Here is an 18455-nt window from a genome sequence, read left to right on the forward strand (position 1 = left end):
CCGAGGTGCCCCAAAAGGAGTATATTTCTTATGGGCAGCTATAAGTAAAAGCAACCTGAAGAAGTTAATTTAATCATGATAAGAATAAAAGTGAACCTAGAGTAATTGTGGACGAGGAGACCGGAGATTTAGACCAGTAGCCAGACCATCAAATTCTGTGTATACTTAGCTTAAAATTTTTTAAAGTTTGTTAGAGACCATGGAGGGAAGTGTTTAAATAAGGAAGTGACACAATTTCACTGGAGTTTTAAGAAGGCTGGTTCTCAAAGGATGGCCTACAGCAGAATGCATTTGGGAGCAAGGACACCAGTTAGGAACCTGTATTGGCAGTGTTAGGTACAGAAGAGAGGGAGATCTGAAAGAGACTGTAGCAGATAAAATTGGCAGCTCTTGTTTAGTAATTGGATGTGGAGAGAGTTAACTAGCAAATCTCCCAGGGTTTTGACTCCTACTTGGATCTATGACTCTGCCATTAACTAAGGAAGAATATAGGCAAAGGAACAGATTTATGGAGGAAAATAATGTGTGATATACCAACAGTTTTATTAGATTATTTGATTTAATTGCTCAAAAGCAGCTGTTCAAAAAAGAATTGAGATAAGTCACTGCCATCATATTGATTTACTAAAAATACATACATTGATTTTTTTTTTTTTTTTTTTTTTAATTTGAGGAGAAACTCTTTAAACTTTAAAGATGATGCTTATTTTCTGTTCTTGGCCTTCACTCCTTGTGGTACATTTACACCACAAATTATTTAAGGGTATTTAAGGATAATTTAAAAGTTTATTTTTCCCTGTGTCATAAATTGGATTTGAAGAAATGATCATCTGAGATTATAATTCAATTGTTATTTTGAGGTTTTTGTTTTTATTTGTAGGAGCTTCTGTAGTCAATAACAGCTCGAGTTTTTATGTTCCTTAATTTTGTGTTTCAAGCAGAAACATGCTGGGATCAAGTTATATGAAGGAGTCATAGCTGCCTATTTGTAATTTTAATGTTTCTGCCAAACTAGTATATGTGTTTACTGTATATTTAGTTTTTGCTCATTCATATATATGTATCTTCTCACTGTATAATTGAACTTCAGAGCACCTTTAATTGATATCACCTCATTTAAGTAGGTTAATTCTCCCAAGGTATATTAAGACCACTCAGTCTTACTGTAGTTTTATAAGTCTTAAAATCTGGTGGAATAAGTTTATACCTCATCTTCCTCAAAACTTTCTTCGCTATTTTTGTTTTTATTTAAATTCAAGCTAGCTTGAACATGTAATAGTATTGGTTTCAGGAGTAGACTTTAGTGATTCATCACTTACATACAACACACAGTGCTCCTCACAGGTGCCCCCCTGGATGCCAATCACCCATTGATCCCATCCCCCCAAAGCACCTGCCCTTGAGCAACATGTTTGTTTTTTATAGTTAAGAGTTGCTTATCGTTCTCCTTCCTCTGTTTTTATCTCATTTTACTTTCCCTTCCCCTATCTTCATCTGTTTTGTTTCTTAAATTCCATATATGAGTGAAATCATACGGTATTTGTCTTTCTCTAGCTGACTTATTTTGCACTTTAGTTCTATCCATGTTGTTGCAAATGGCAAGATTTCATTCTTTTTGATGGCTCAATAATATTCCATTGTATATATTATACCACATCTTTTTTTATCCATTCATCAGTTGAATGGAATGGGTTCTTTCCATAGTTTGGCTGTTGTTGATAATGCTGAATTGAGGTGCATATACCCCTTTGAATCTGTATTTTTGTGCATTGCTGGGTCATAGGGTAGTTCTGTTTTCAGCTTTGTAGAATAAGTTTGGAAGTTTTCCTTCCATTTCTCTTTATTTTGGAATAGTTTCAGAAGAATTGATACTAATTCTTCTTTAAATGGTTGGTAGAATTACCCTTGGGAATCCATCTGGCCCTGGACTCTTATTTGTTGGTTAATTTGTGATTATTGATTCAGTTTCTTTGCTGGTTATGTGTCTGTTCAAGTTTTCTATTTCTTCTGGTTCAGTTTTGGTGATTTATATGTTTCTAGGGATCTATGCATTTCCTCCAGATTGCCCAATTTATTGGAATGTAATTACTCATAATACACTCTCCTGTAATTGTGTTTCTTTCTGCAGTGTTGGTTGTGATCTGTCCTTTTTCATTCCTCATTTTATTTATTTGGGTCCTTTCTCTTTCCTTTTTTGGTAAGTCAGGCTAAGGGTTTATCAATTCTGTTAATTTTTCAAAGAACCAGCTCCTACTTTCATTCATCTATTCTACAGTTTTTAAAAATTTCTGTATCATTTAATTCTTCTTTAATCTTTAATTATTTCCATTCTTCTTCCGGCTTTAGGCTTTATTTGCTCTTCTTTTTCCAGCTCTTTTTGGTATAATGTTAGATTGTGTATTTGAGACTTTTCTGGCTTTTTGTGGAAGACCTATATTGCTAGATACTTCTCTCTCATGACTGACCACCTTTGCTGCATCTCAAAGGTGGAAATGAAAGCTGTTGTGTTTTCATTTCCATTTGCTTCCATGTATTTTTAAATTTTTTTTCTTTAATTTCCTGGTTAACCCATTCATTCTTTAGTAGGTTATTATTTAACCTCCATGTATTGGTGGTCTTTTCCAAATTTCTTCTTGTAGTTGACTCCCAGTTTCATAGTGCCATGGTCTGAAAATATGCATGGTGTGATATCAATCTTTATGTACTTGCTGAGACCTGATTTGTGACCCAGCATGTGATGTATTATGGAGAGTGACCCATGTGCACTTGAGAGGAGTGTATATTCTGCTACATTAGCACTAAATGTTCTGAATGTTCTGTTAAGTCCATTTGATCCACTCTGTCATTCAAAGCCATTGTTTCCTCATTGATCTTCTGCTTAGATGATCTGTCCATTGCTGTAAGTGGGGGTGTTCCAATTCCCCTGCTAATATTGTATTATTATCAGTGAGTTTAAGTTTGTCATTAATTGATTTATATACTTGGCTTCTCCCACAGTGTGGGCATAAATATTTACAAGTGTTAAATCTTCTAGTTGAATAGATCTCTTAATGATATAGTGCCCTTCTACATTTCTTATTACACTCTTTGGTTTAAAATCTAGTTTATCTTATGGCTGCTCCAGTTTCCTTTGACATCTGTTAGCATGATAGATGGTTCTCCACCCCTTCACTTTTAATCTGGAGGGATCTTTGGGTGTAAAATGAGTTTCTTATAAGCAGCATATCAGTGGGTCTTTGGTTTTTATTTTTTTTTAAACCATTCAGATAGCCTTTGTCTTTTGATTGGAGCATTGAGTCCATTTATATTCAGAGTGATAGTCTGAATATAGTCTTTGCTGCTTTTGGTCTCTTTTTCCTGCTCAGATGGTCCCCTTTAATATTTCCTGTAGAGCTAGTTTAGTGTTCATGAACGCCTTTAATTTTTGCTGTCTTGGAAACTCTCTATCTCTGCTGCTATTCTGAATACTAGCCTTACTGGATAGAGTATTTTTGGTGGTTTTGGTGTGTTGAATTTAGTGTGTTGAATATATGCCACTTTCTTCTGGCCTGCCAAGTTTCTTTGGGCAGGTCTGCTGCTAACCTTACATGTCTACCTTTGTAGTTTAAGGCCTTTTGTCCCTAGGTGCTGTCAGAATTCTCTCTTTGTCTTTGTATTTTGCAAGTTTTACTGTGATATGTCTTGGTGTTGACCTGTTTGTTAATTTTCAGGGGAGTTCTCTTTGAGTCTTGGACTTGAATACATTTCCTTCCCCAGATTAGGAAAATTGGGGGCCATAATTTCTTCAGATAAACTTTCTGCTCCTTTTTCCTGCTTTTCTTCTGGGACTCCTGTGGTAAGGATATTATTGTGTTTTATGGAATCGCTAAGTTCCCTAAGTCTGTATTCATGATCTACTAGTTTTCTTTCCTTCTTTTTTTCATCTTCATTATTTGCCATAATTTTATCTTATATTTCACTTATTTATTCCTCTGTTTTTCTGTCATCATTGTGATTACATTCAGTCAGTCTTGCAGCATCTCCATTGTAGAACTTTTTTTTTCTGCCTGACTAGTTTTTATGGTTTTAAATCTCTGCGGTAAGTTTTCTCTGGTGTCTTCTATGTTTTTTCAAGCCCATCTAGTCTTTTTTAAAATTAATATATTTGAGTAAAAGAGAGAGGGGAGGGACAGAGGAAGAGAAGTCTTAAGCAGACTCCTCAGTTAGCATGGAGCCCAACACAGGGTTTGATCCCAGGGCCCTGAGATTATGATCTGAGCTGAAATCAATAGCTGGCTGCTTGACCGACTGAGCCACCCAGGTGTCCCAACAAAATCTAATTTTTAAAAATATATTTTCGATTGCAGCAGATAAATAGCTGCCCAGAAATGAATTTAACAAGATATATAATACTTAAATGAAAAATTTTAAAAATAATCTTACTGAAAGACATTAAAAGACAAAAAAGGATATGTCCTGTTTATACATAAGAAAACTCAATATATAAGTCATCTGATTAAGTAAAATTTCAAACAAAATTCATCATGACATTTAGGGAATTCAACAGGATAAGTCTGAAATAAATAAGAAAAAAGCAGTAGCAGAAGAGTAGCCAAGATGGTCCTGAAGAATATGATGCAAAAACTTGCCCTACCTGACACTCAGATCCAGAAAGCTAATTGAAGTGTGATGTTACTGCACATGTTGATAAACTGTGCAGGTGGAACAGAATAGGGAGTACAGAAAGAAACCCCTGCTCATAAGGAAACTTTTTGATAAAGGTACAGTGTAAATCAGAGGTAAAGTGTGGAATTATTAAATAAACAATGTAGTTGAACTTAACCTCTCTCAAAAATAAAAGGGGGGGAGGTGCCTGGGTGGCTCAGTGGGTTAAAGCCTCTGCCTTCGGCTCAGGTCATGATCTCAGGGTCCTGGGATCAAGCCCCGCATCGGGCTCTCTGCTCAGCGGGGAGCCTGCTTCTTCCTCTCTCTGCCTGCCTCTCTGCCTACTTGTGGTCTCTATCTGTCAAATAAATAAATAAAATCTCAAAAATTAAAAAAGAAAAGAAAAAAAAAGGAGAAGATGTCAGGTTTTTAAATTCTAGAGAAAATTAACCTTTCACCTTCAGGTTTTTAGTCCCAGTGGAATTTTTTTTAATATATGGTGTGTAGAATGGGTTCATTCTTCCGTCTCCATTTTTCTGTTTAGATAATTTTTTTTTTTAAATCAGGCTTATCTAAACAAACAGATCAAAGCATACCTAGTTTAAAGGTCCAGGCACTCCCCACTGCAAGCAGGGAGGACCTCTGCAGAGCAGGACAAACTTGTGGGAAAGAACAGCCAAACCCAGCAGCAGAGTGCACACAGCACATACCAGAAACACTACCTGAAGGGCCAGGTCCTGGACAGTGTACGACCCTTTCTTAATAATAACATGACTCTCAGGAGCAGGAAACATGACAAGCTCTCATAATATGCAAAGGACAGAAACCTAGACAAAATGACAAAACAGAGGAATTTTCCCCAAAGGAACATCAAGAAGAAATCACAGCCAGGAATTTGCTCAAAACCGTTAACAAGGAGTGTATCTGAACAAGAATTTAGAACAACAGTCAGAAGAGTACTAGCTGGGGTTGGGATGCCTGAGTGGCTCAGTCAGGTAATGGGCCAGTTCTTGATTTTGGGCTCTGCGCTCAGCTGAGGAGTCTGCTTGGAGATTCCGTCTCCTCTCCCTCTGCCCCACCCCCACCCCCTGCTCACACTCATGTATGTGTTCTCTCTCTCAAATAATTAAAAAAAAAGTACGATTTATTGTATATGGATGCCCAGTTTTTTTATATATGGACCTTACATGCAGCTATCCTTTTATATTCTCTTTTTTAATAATAGGCAGATTTTTCTTGGGATTTCTGTGTAGAAAATTATATCATCCCTACAAATTTTTCTTTTTAAAAAAATTATTTTAATCCTTTTCATCGATTTTACTTTCTTTTTGTCATTATGTGTTGGTAAAGACCTTGTTATTCCTTATTTTGAAGACATCACTTCTAACCTTATACCATTAGGTATCTTGTAAGTGTGGAATTCAGTTATAAAACCGTCTGGACATATGGGTAGATACTAATTTTCTTTTAAGGGTGTAATTTAAAAGCTAAGTAAATGTTCACATGGTTCAGCTCGAAAAAGGTATTTCAAAAGGGTGAGGGAATTATATAGTGAGAGATATTCTTCTAATCTCTGTCATCTCTCTTCTTATTCAATGTTTAATTTTTAGATATCTTTTTAGTTTCTTCATGTAAAGGCAAATGTGGTAGGACTAAATCACTTCAGCAACGCAGGCAGGGGAAACACCTTTAGAGAAGGCAAAGGAACATGACTGAAAGCATTTGGGTCCTTTAAGTGTTCTATCTGGCCCCAAAGCTTTTCCCTAACCACCAAATGCTGAAAGTCCTGATTAGAGTACTAGATCTCATGAGTATTTCTTTTTCCCAAATGCCACGCTGTGTACAGTTTTATTTTACACACATGGTACCATATTTGTAGTTCTTCCTAAGAAGCAGTGTTTTATGGCATTTTTCTATGTCTATAAATATAGGTCTCTGGCATTATTTTTATAGAATAGCTTTATTGAAGCATAACTGACAATAAACTGCAGCATGTCAGGATGTACAGTTTGATAATTTTTGACATTTAATCTATTTTCATAGATGATAATCTATGAAATTATCACCACAATTAAGATAATGAACATATCTACCTTCCCAAAATGTTTTCCTTCCTAACTCCTACCCCTATAGCAATTAAAGGTCTGTTTTCTATCACTGTAAATTACTTTACATTTTCTAGATCTTTATGTAAATGGAATATATAGTTGTGTTTTTGTTTGTTTGTTTTTTTTTTGGACAGACCAAAATCACAAGTAGGCAGAGAGGCAGGCAGAGAGAGGAGGAAGCAGGCTCCCCGCTGAGCAGAGAGCCCGATGCGGGGCTCGATCCCAGGACCCTGGGATCATGACCCAAGCCAAAGGCAGAGGCTTTAACCCACTGAGCCAGCCAGGCGCCCCTGTGTAGTTTCTTTTTTTTTTTTTTTAAGATTTTTAAGTTTTGATTTATTTGAGAGAGAGAGAGCATGAGCAGAGAGGAGGGGCAGAGGAAGCAGGATAAGCAGGCCCCCCCACTGATCATGACCTGAGCTGAAAGCAGATGCTTATAGGACTGAGCCACCCAGGTACCCCAGAATGTATAGTTTCTAGTAAAAATTTTAATGCCTCTTGGTATTTCACTCTTTGGGAGGCCTGTACTTGAGTCCTCTATGCTAAACATGTAGGTTGACTTTTTCTCCTGGCTCTTATAAACTGCCTTGCTATATATATTATAGTGTATATACAAGGGTGAATATTTGGAGCTCTATGTCCTTAGGATAAATTTCTAAAAGTATATTGCTAAATCAAAGACTGTGGTACCCTTTGAGACTGTGTATATGCCCAGCTGCCCTCTAGACTAGTCACTTTACACTTTTGCTTGCTTTCCTTAGTGAAGTCATTCCTTCTCCAAGAATGTTCTTTGTCATTAAAAAAAGAACCTTTTAAAAAATACTGTACGACAAAAGCAGTGTCTTGTGTTATTTATAGTTACCCCCCCCACTAGTGATGTGCTTGGGAAATAGTGAGTAATTTAATGGAAGTCTAGTTTATTCAAACTGTTTATGTTTATTATGAACTATTATTTTGGTTGGCTTACCTCAATAATTGTCTTGTGTTCTTTGAAAGGTTTGTTATTGAACTTTGTGAACCTATTCAAGTAAAACAGCTTGATATTGCAAACTATGAATTATTTTCTTCAACTCCTAAAGACTTCCTCGTTTCTATCAGTGACAGGTAAATTCTAAAGCTGCTTTCTACAAGTTTATGTTGGATCTCCAGAATAAAGATTTCAAAATGGGTCACTTTAAAACTTTATTTTTTTATTTTAATGTATCAGTTTGTAAGAATAGTAATAATACTGTTGTATTAGGCACTTACTAATCACCTTACTTTATTAAATCATACAGTGCTTATAATCATATGATATTATTCTTTTATAAGGTGAGGAAACAGATAAGGAAAGGTTAAATAGGTTGCCCAGGTCACATGACTTGTGAATTGGAGAATCAGGATTCAAACCTAGATCTGTCCTTATTTTTAATTATTATGCTCTGTTGCTGCCAAACGTTTTTTTAAAAAGTTACTAAAAACTTTCATGAATCCTTCATTTTATATATACTGAGGTATATTTTTGTTATAGTGAATTTTAAAACGTTTGTTATGTGTGTGATTATAAAAGAAATAACATAAGGAATTTGGTAAAGAATCACAATCCATTCAAAGATAACTTATAAGCATTTTAATATATTCCTTCTAGGGTTTTATATGTACTTGTATATTTACTAATTCTATTTTAAAAATCAGCTTATATCCTGATAATATCCTTTCCTCTTTTAAATAACACCATTTAAAATTTTTTGAGTATAGATAATGTATGATGTTATGTTAGTTTCAGGTGCACAACATATTGGTTCAGTAATTCTGTACATTAAGTATGCCATTTTTTTTTTTTTAAGTATGCCATTTTTAATGAATAGTTTATATTTTTCCTTCACTGGCAGTATTTACTCATTCAATAAATCCTTTCTGGAGCATCTCTGAAATGGCATATTGAAATGGTAGTTTCATACTACCATACTGAAATGGTAGTATGCTGTTATTTATTCAGCTATTCTTCTGTTGTCGATCATTAATGGTTTTCCATTCTCTTCTCCCGCCTCACACTCTGCACCACATACATCCAGTTACTGAAATTAATTCTCAAGACCTTTTGAATTCCATCCATTTTTCACTTAATAACCTTGCTCAGATCACTTCTTTTTCTCTACACTGTACTTTTCTTATATGTCAGATGGACATACCCAGCTTTGACAAGTTAAGTATTTTTTAGTTTTAAGAGTACTCCATTATTTGAGGGATTTTTAAAACACTGTAGGAAATAAAAATGATAACTAGAAGGCTTTTATGTTCGATTTTCTTTTAAAGAGGGGGAGTAGCTATGTATGATCTGTAAAATTATAGTGTAATCGTAAAGGATTTTTTCTGTTTCCCTTTCCACTGGCACTTTTCTTTATATTTTTTTATCATCACACACTTGTTAGTATGTGAAGAGTAGTACCTCCCTCCAAAACAATTTCTTGACTACTCTTTGTTTTAAAACCTCCAGTTTACTTGGAAACCTAAGAAGCTTTTTGGTCCTGCCTTTTGTCTTACTCTTTTTTTGTTTTCTCTTTGATAATGGTGTGAGTTTTGAAAGATATTCTTTACCTGTAAAGAAAAACCTGTCAGAGTTTAGTTGGAAAAGAAAGTGCATCTCTTCAATATTTTACTCCTATTTAAACTATGTTAAGTGAATGTGTGCACTTGGAGTGGAAAAAAATAAACAAGATATATTTTCAAGATGTGTTGGAACTTCTCAACATGTGGTTTATGATTTTTTAAAAAGAATGTTTATATTTATATTTCCTAGATATCCCACAAATAAGTGGATTAAGCTGGGTACTTTTCATGGTAGAGATGAGAGGAATGTCCAGAGTTTCCCTTTAGATGAGCAGATGTATGCAAAATATGTGAAGGTAATGTTTATACCTACCGGACTATGTTTTATAATGAAAACATACCTATTCATACCTTTTTATACCTTACCCCACCTTTTTAGAAATCCTAAAACTTAGGAAATTTAATGCAGTATTCTTTTTGATAAAATAATTCTGACCTGCATTTATTATTTTACAAAACAAATATGAATACATTCCCTTTTGTTTAATCTGACACTTATGCTAATTTTGATACTTGCAGCTCTGATGAAATTTCAGATTATGTCTTAAAATTTTTTGAATCTCTATGTAAAATGCTATCTTCATCTCTCTGTATTTCAAAACCCAAATACTGAAGTCTTGGAAGCAGGTCTGATTTTTTTTTTTACTAGAATCTGATTCTTAGATCATTTTAATTTTAATATCCAGTTATTTGTTTTATATCTTTTCCCTTCTTTGTTGTATGTTCAAGTGAGATATTGTCCAAATACCAATTTCAAATAAACTTTAAACACTTATATTCAGTATTCCTGCTGCTTTCTCCACCATTGCAAGGTGGAATTATCTACCAAAGTAGAATTAATTATCACTCTTGAATTGGATTTTAGACAAAATACAGGAGTTTCCTATTCCTCTGCTCCCCTCTTTTTTCTTTAAAATAATAGTACTCCTTCAAATGCCACTGTTTATAATACGACCTTTTGGAATGATAGCAGCTCTAATTTCTGTCTTTTCTTCTTTAAATATGAGAACTTAAACTACCTGATCATCCTCTGGGATTTTGCTGTCTGTGTCTTTTTTAAGCATGTATTAAATTGGCTTCTATGAATGGGTAAACTTGTAGTATTCCTAGTCTCAATATAGAAATGCTAAATTCTGTTTTTAAAAATACAGTTGATATTCTCTGTTAATGGTTAAACAGTATTCAGAAAATGAAGGTGTATTTTCCATTTCTTTTAAACAGTTGTTTAATGACCTTTTTATATAGCAGTCTCTACACTGTGATAAGGAAAATTTTTAAAAATTATTTGGCAGGTGATACAATTGTATTTAATTTTACAATTAAGGCAACCCACATGGTAATGAAATATTTCCAAGAATCATTCTTTATACCATCTACTTTATTAATAATGGCAGAACATAACTTACTGGTGGTATAAAAAGTGCCATTTTCTACTTGGTTCTTTTTATGGTGGGACACTATAAAGCATCTTGATGATGACTTTTCTAAAAAGTTTTTTCTAAAATGTTTTTCTAAAAAACAATCCAAAAAAAAAAATTTTATTCTGATCCTAATGTCAATAAATGTATACGTTTACCTGGATTTCCCTTATCCCCAAACTAAACCCAGATGTAGGGTCTACTTTTTAATAGCCTATATTTTAAAAGTAGATTGATATATATCTTTTAATTCTGTAAGTTATACTTGAAATAACATAACATCTGAAAAATTTATGCTTTCCCTAAAAAATTTATGTACAAAATGGTATAAGAGTAAATATTGTTATGCTAATCTTTTTATCAGTATGTATATACATGTGTATACCCACATATGTACCTATATATAGATATATATATATACATGAAGCATCTGTACTATTTGAATTAATTTAAGACACAGGTTGTTTCTAGATATTCTTTATTACTTTTAGGATATTTTTGTTTCTGACAGGTAAAACAGCAGCAATGAATTTTAGGTTATTCAACTTAACCTTAAAGTTAATTTCATTGTTACAGGTAGATTATACTTTCTAGCTTTGGTGGTAAAAATTTAAATCATTGATTTGATTTCTGCAAAGAAATAAGAGTACTACAATGTTATCCATCACAGTACATTGCTTTCTATAATTATACAATATAATTTACAAATATTAAATGTTGCTTATAGCATGTTATTCAGACTTTGGAACTGATTTCTTTTTCTTTTCCTTCCTCTTGCTTCAGATGTTCATCAAATACATAAAGGTTAGCAACCTTCTCTTTTGCAATATTGAATAACAGGGCATGGCATATTACTGCATGACAAAAAAGCAAAACTTTACAGTTACTGATTTTTGGGGAAATGAGGACTTTATTTTTAGAAATGTTATAATGAAAGAAACTCCATATATTGTTAGATAATCTCACATGCATTGTGCTTTTTATTCTTTAGGTAGAGTTGGTATCACATTTTGGATCAGAGCACTTTTGTCCATTAAGCCTTATAAGGTAATACAGAACAACAGACATTTATCAAGTGTTTTTTTTTTTTTTTTTTAAGTGGTGTGCAAAAATCCCAACATACTTAAAGTGAAGAAATAGTTTTCTATTATGTGAAGTTAATACTATAGAAATATAAGCTTGTAAACCTTTCTTGTTCTTGAAAGCATTTTAGAAAAATGTAAAAATTTACTCTAAGAAAAAATAACCATCATGTGTGTCTGGTCTAGCTTGCTTGGTATTTTGCTATGATGATAGTATATGGAAAATTACTGGACTGATAAAACTGGCCATCACATTTTTAAATGCCTTGAATAGATAAAATTTGAATAGAAACAGTCGATGGATGACTACAGGTTGAGAAACAGTCATTATTTTGGAGCTAATGGCCCTCAAAAAATTACCAAAGTTAATGTATTTTGTCATTTATTATGAAGAGATGACTCTTCACAACTCTGTTTTGTTTTGAAAGTCTTTAATGGAGTTGTTGTTAACAGGGTATTTGGCACTAGCATGGTTGAAGAATATGAAGAGATTGCTGATTCCCAGTATCAGTCAGAACGTCAAGAATTATATGATGAGGACTATGGTAAGTGACTTTAAGACACGTGACTATTATGTATATTTTTTGCTTTTTTAAAGTCTCATAGCCTGAAGGGATAGGAGAGGATTTTATGACACCTTCCATTTATACTTTATCAAGCAAGTCCTAATTTTAGGAGATCTTAAATCATAGCCTGAAAAATGGAATTTTTACCTTCTTTAATTTTCCTGTAAGTGAAATGAAGACATTTACCAGCGGTTGGTAAAGTACATGGAAAAGTTAATAAAGTCTTACAAATGTGATTAAAATTTTGGTAAGCAGTGGAATTATTTTCCTTGGCTTATCAGTTAGATAAATGGCTTATGAATCTCGTTTTCTTTTTGTGAACATATTTTAGATGTATAGTGAATATTTATTATAAAATAGGCTTTAAATGCCAGCTGACTTTGACAGGACATAATCCGAGCTTGCTTTTATTTATTTATTTATTTATTTATTTATTTATTTATTTATTTGACACAGAGAGAGAGAGATCACAAGTAGGCAGAGAGGCAGGCAGAGAGAGAGGAGGAAGCAGGCTTCCTGCTGAGCAGAGAGCCCGATGCGGGGCTCGATCCCAGGACTCTGAGATCATGACCTGAGCCAAAGGCAGAGGCTTAATCCACTGAGCCACCCAGACGCCCCTAATTTGAGCTTTTAAATTTATTATTGGAGATAGTTCCCAGAGTAATTACTTTTAATTTCTCTTTAAACAGATTATCCACTGGATTATAATACTGGGGAGGATAAATCCTCAAAAAATCTTCTTGGTTCTGCTACAAGTGAGTATTTGGGGATTTTCTTAGACACTATCAAAATATTTCCCAACTTTTTTTTTTTCCCGGACATATGTGGATATTTTGTTGTGGTATATAGTTTAGGAAGCCCCCCTCCCCCTAAGTATTGAACTTGAGTTGAAATCAAAGATAATAGTTTTGAAATATATTTTTATAGAGATAAAATAAGAAGGGTGGATGAAAAGAAAGGAAAAAATGTAAGCACAAGTTTGTTTTCTTACCTTAAGTGTTTATATTTTTAAAGCTTTTTCCTTAGGAGAAGGGACTATGAATTTACTTGGGGAAAGAATTATTAAAGAGGTCCAGACTATATGAGTAGAAGTATCTGGCTAGTCATACTAGATGGGAAAGGAATTCGAATGGTCAGTAGTTCAGAGGTAGTAGGCATCAGTGAAATCCTAGCAAACAAGGAATCATTGACCTATGGATGTGGTTAGTTTCCTAATTAATTACAAACACAAAGGTGGTTCTTTTCCATAATAATAATGATTCTCAAGCAGTAACAATCATAATAATAAAAAAAAAATAATAATAAACTCTTTGTAAACTAAAGAAATAATGACTAAGATACTAGTTCAGTTTTTGTTGTGCCAGCCTGTTACCTGAACCTAGTGGTAAGCTGGCTAAGGAGAGTCTTGGAAAGACCATTACCAGCTGACACTTAATTGGTATTGTTATAATTCAAGTAGGTACATTTTAATGGTTGTTATTTTTGGTTATTCGTAAAGAACATAAAATACTGGAAGGAGTTTTGTTTTTATTTGGAGATTAATGGTTGATTATAATAAAAGTAAATCTTCGTGAGATCGATGACTAATTTCTTGTGCATTTTCCTTGCTTCTTTTAGTAAATTGACTTGCTTCAATCCCAGTCTCTTGTGTATATTGTCTCTTTATATCTTTTTAGGTTTTAGTATATATATTTCAGTAGATATTTTGTATAGCTATGGTCTATGGAACTAGGTGTTTCCTCTGTTTTTTTCCAGGTATTTTTAAAAATACCTGTAGAAGAGGAACCCTTTATGTAATATTTAACTTTGTTGCATATTAGCTCAGTATACTTTGTTTCACTCTGTTGCTAGTCAGCTGACTTCTGTAGATTAGTGATTACTTTTAAGTAGCATTCTTAGCTATCTAGTTGATGACAGCATTAAAAATAGGTTCTTCATTCATTCCTATGGGGTATAGTTTTTTTTTTTAAGAGTGAAAACATGATGCTGTTTTATCTATCTGGATATTTATGTTGTTCATGTCCTCAGATTTGTATTAAAAAATCTATGCTATGTGGTAGTCATCATAGCTCAATGATCTTACATTAAGTAGCTGTCTAGAAGCATCGTTAATTTTATGGAGTCAGAAAATAGCCCTAGACTGTTAGGGAAGAGAATGCCTTACTATCCTAGACAAAACTCAGTTTATATCACAATAGAGAGCATTTCCCTGTTGGTAATCACTTCATTGACCAAGGTATTATTTGTATTAATTAGATAAAGAATCTTCTTTATATTCTACTTTGGGATCTTTTACCTCAGATTTGTTTCTTGGTAACATATCATTTATTTTTCTTTTGATGGCTCTCTCTATTTATCTTTCAGTGTTCTGGTGTTGAAAGAATTTGTTTAGTGAGAGGGAGGGAGGGTGGGAAGATGTCAGCTAAGCCTACACCATAGAAAATCGGGTTTAAAAAGATCTCCGTCTCTTGAAGTTTCAGAAAAAAGAGCCATTAGTAGCTGCAGTGATAAGACTTTGGTGTCACGAAGGTTATGGACATGACCTACCAGAGCTGTGTTCTGTGCTTGTCCTTATGGAGAGTCTGGGACTATTTCTGAGCCTGACTTTGCTACCACCTCCAAGGTGGTATAACATTTAAGCAGTAAATAACAGTTGAATCAGGTGAAAGAGCTACTCTCTGGCACTGAAATATCTGAATTTGACTGTCATCATCACACTTTATGAATCAGCTTGAAATTGGCCAATTTTGAACCTGATATACCTTTTAAATTTAGACCGTGGCTCCAAAACAGAATTCTGTGGGTTTAATTTCTTTTTTTTTCTTTTCTTTTTTTTTTTTTTAGAACCTGGGGTAGAGGGAGAGGAGAATCTTAAGCAGATTCCATGCCCAGCACAGAGCCTAACACATTAGGGGCTCGATCTCACAACCCTGAGCCAATAACAAGAGTCAGACACTGATTGACTGGGCCACCCTGGTGCCTCCCCCAACCCCCCCCCCCCCACCCGTGGCTTTAATATTAACATAAACTCCTTTTTCCTTTTGGTATTAAGCAGTCAGTAGTTACAGGAAATATATGTCACCAGAGTACATTGATTCTATTGGAACTTGGTTGTCAAAGAGCATACATACTGAATATTTGGACATTCTTGACATCATATAATTCTCTTAGCTACCAAAAAGGGAGAAACCACTACGTTAGAGAAAGCAGCATTCTTGACTTTGTATAGTTATGGCAGCTCTTCTGCTTGATTATTTTATTTACATCCTTGAATCAGAACATTTGAATATTTTACATGAACAAAAAATTCTTAGTATCATTCTGCTTTCCTTGTACTTTGTCATGTGGATTTTCCAGACCATTCTCTACCTTGATATTCTTGCAAGTCTACCTTTACTTCTAAATATGGTCTGCATTTTGTAGAATTGCTTAAAGGCCAGGTTTCTGTGTATACGTTTAAGACAAAGTACAGTTTTTGTGTTCTTTTACATGAAAGTATTTTTTATGAATGTATATATTTTAAAGACCTAGAAGGAGAAGGGAGATTGAGGGTGGGCATGCAGCAGAGGTATCTAAATACACATGGGAGGAAATAGTTACTTTGTTGGTTTGTCTTTTTATGTTGTAGCATAGGTAGTTTGTTTTCCATAGAGAAAGGAGCCTTGGTGTGCTGAAGACTGAGTATTACATGTTGATGGTCCCTGGGGAGAATTTCATTCCCAAAAGAATGAGATTGGATGAATAGTGCCCTGCTCAAAGATAAAGGAGTTGACTACTCTGGAGGAAATTAAGGACAAATGTTGAGTTTGGTACTATATACCAAATTATTACCTTAGCCTATTCAGAAGGTTTTTTTAGTGGCCACATTATGACAAGCTATCGTGTGTTTGTATGCGAATTGGGAATGGTCAGAATAGAATATTCACAAAGCTGCTCTCTCTCAAAAGACAAAATAAGCCTACATTTGGCAGTGCTCTGAATAGAAGCAAAATTATTTTTTAGATGGACTGAGAATGTAGAAATTTGCCAAATTTTGCTTTTGTTACCAAGTAGCCCCCTGAAATAATGATAAAAGTAGTATTTTAAATGAAGGATGGTATAAATCTTCTTTATGTTTAGGTTAAAAAACAATACTCTAAAGCTGCTTTCTTTACACAGATCCACAGATATATTCTGTTCTTGAATTCTTTAACAGTAAATGCCCCAGAATTTAAATGCCAAAAAATTTGTTATGTGAGGTAAGAGTGCCCTTTGAAGCACAAAGGACTTTAGAATATAGATTGGATTCCAGAATTTTGATTCCCTGAAGCAGTCTGTTTGACAGAACTTTAGCTGTCAGGCTAAGTAGAAGATCAGATACTCTTGGGACATTGGTTGACATTAAGGTGGATTTATGTGGAAATAAAAGAGTTTCCATTGCTACTTTATCTTGGTTTGTGTGGAAATACGGTGCTTCTGTTTTTGTTTTTATCTCCTGCTTTAGAATCCCCGCTGCTGCGTTGTTTACTAGTTTGTCTGGCCAAAGGAAGGGCAAGGTTACCTGAAATCCTAGACATTGACTGTGAAGCAAGTGTGAAGCTTTTGTGTGTTATACCAGTGACTGGAACAAAGTATCATTCCTGAGCTTTGTAAAGATAGAAATTTATGACTCCTGTTACCACTTTAAACGTCTAAAACTTCTCACTATTTTCTCCCGCCATAAAACATGCCAATCAGCTCCAGGTGACAGTGCTTGGCTTCCTCACCGGCCCCGGGTAGACTGTTCGCTTTTCCTCCTTCGATCCTTCCCTACTTCTCACATCTGTGATTTTCACTGAAAGTGTGAGGAAAACCCTATGGGTCTCTTAGGAAAGGAAGACAAGACAGATATAACTGATGAGACTTAATATGTAGCTCTTGCCAGAGGTTAATATTTTAATAGGAGAAAACCTGATAAAATAGATGAATTAACTTCTAGCAGAATGTTAGGGATTAGACTGGGGATGGAAATTAATTTCCCTTAAAATTACCTCATAGACGGAAGCAACCTATTCTCAGCACCAGCTTTTTATGGAGTTAGGCATTTTGTGACACTCAAGTGCCTTTGGCTATTTATTCAGATATTAAAGTTTTTACTACTTTACTCATCATCCGAGTATGCTCTTTAGAAAGAGAGGCAGAATTGGCAGGTATGCTGATAGCTTTCCCTACAGCATTGAGAGTTTCAGAACTTTGACTTAACCTTTCCATGCCCATACCCACCCAGTTCACAAAAGATTTTGTGTCCTGTGTTATCCATTAAGCATCATTAAAAATTATCAAAGAAATTTGATTCTTTGTATATCAAGTTGGGATTTAACCCATATTATCAATAAATAAAATATATTCATAGTTGAAAATAAAATTTTCCGGCTCTCCTTTGGGTAGTAATCGTCCCATTTTATTTATATCTATAAAAATCACCGGTTTAGGAAAAACTACTTCTTCAAGCTTGTTTTTGTTTTAAACTGTAGGAACTTGTTAAAGAGAAACAAGCTTTTCTGTAAAATACTAATTTTGGTTGTCACATTTTTTTCCCCTGCTCCAATACAGGCTTTATGTTGAACTTTATTTGAATTTTGTAATATGTTGAAGATAGTGTCTTAGCAAACGGTTTGGGGAGGTTAACCAAAATAGTATGATTAAGTTTTAAATTCTTTCTGACCTTAAAAATTCAGTTTTATGTTTTATACTTTTTGGCTGAAATTTGTGTCCTGTATTGGACTTACGTAGTAAGATGAACAAAAAGGTAATTAGTCCCCCCAAAATGCAAAAAGGCCATTATAAATGGTTTCTGGACTATCTGATATTAAGCTATATAAGAATTTTTAGGTGTATTAGTATTTTTTCTGATTGAATTTTGTTTTAGATGCCATTCTAAATATGGTGAATATTGCCGCTAATATTCTGGGAGCAAAAACTGAAGACCTGACTGAAGGTACCTGATCATTTTATGGGTCTTTTAAATATCTGATACTCCAAGGGTCATTCTAGTTAGAAAAATTAATTAATAAGCCAAGGAACTTAATT

At 34.1% G+C, this 18455-nt stretch overlaps 1 protein-coding gene across 3 annotated transcripts in view; it reads left to right on the forward strand.

The window, feature by feature from the left end:
* The window catches only part of SUCO (SUN domain containing ossification factor), an 87360-nt gene that overhangs the window by 37473 nt on the left and 31432 nt on the right, over positions 1 to 18455 (forward strand). For 2 of the 3 annotated variants that reach the window (XM_059412468.1, XM_059412470.1), the window contains 7 exons: positions 7749 to 7856; positions 9532 to 9637; positions 11543 to 11563; positions 11751 to 11806; positions 12295 to 12386; positions 13097 to 13162; positions 18295 to 18363. In XM_059412468.1, the coding sequence (XP_059268451.1) occupies positions 7749 to 7856; positions 9532 to 9637; positions 11543 to 11563; positions 11751 to 11806; positions 12295 to 12386; positions 13097 to 13162; positions 18295 to 18363 (518 nt within the window). The remainder of the gene's footprint in view (positions 1 to 7748; positions 7857 to 9531; positions 9638 to 11542; positions 11564 to 11750; positions 11807 to 12294; positions 12387 to 13096; positions 13163 to 18294; positions 18364 to 18455) is intronic. The other variant, XM_059412469.1, reaches the window with a different exon arrangement.

Source organism: Mustela nigripes, chromosome 10, assembly GCF_022355385.1.
Source record: "Mustela nigripes isolate SB6536 chromosome 10, MUSNIG.SB6536, whole genome shotgun sequence".
In the NCBI taxonomy this organism is placed as follows: domain Eukaryota; kingdom Metazoa; phylum Chordata; class Mammalia; order Carnivora; family Mustelidae; genus Mustela; species Mustela nigripes.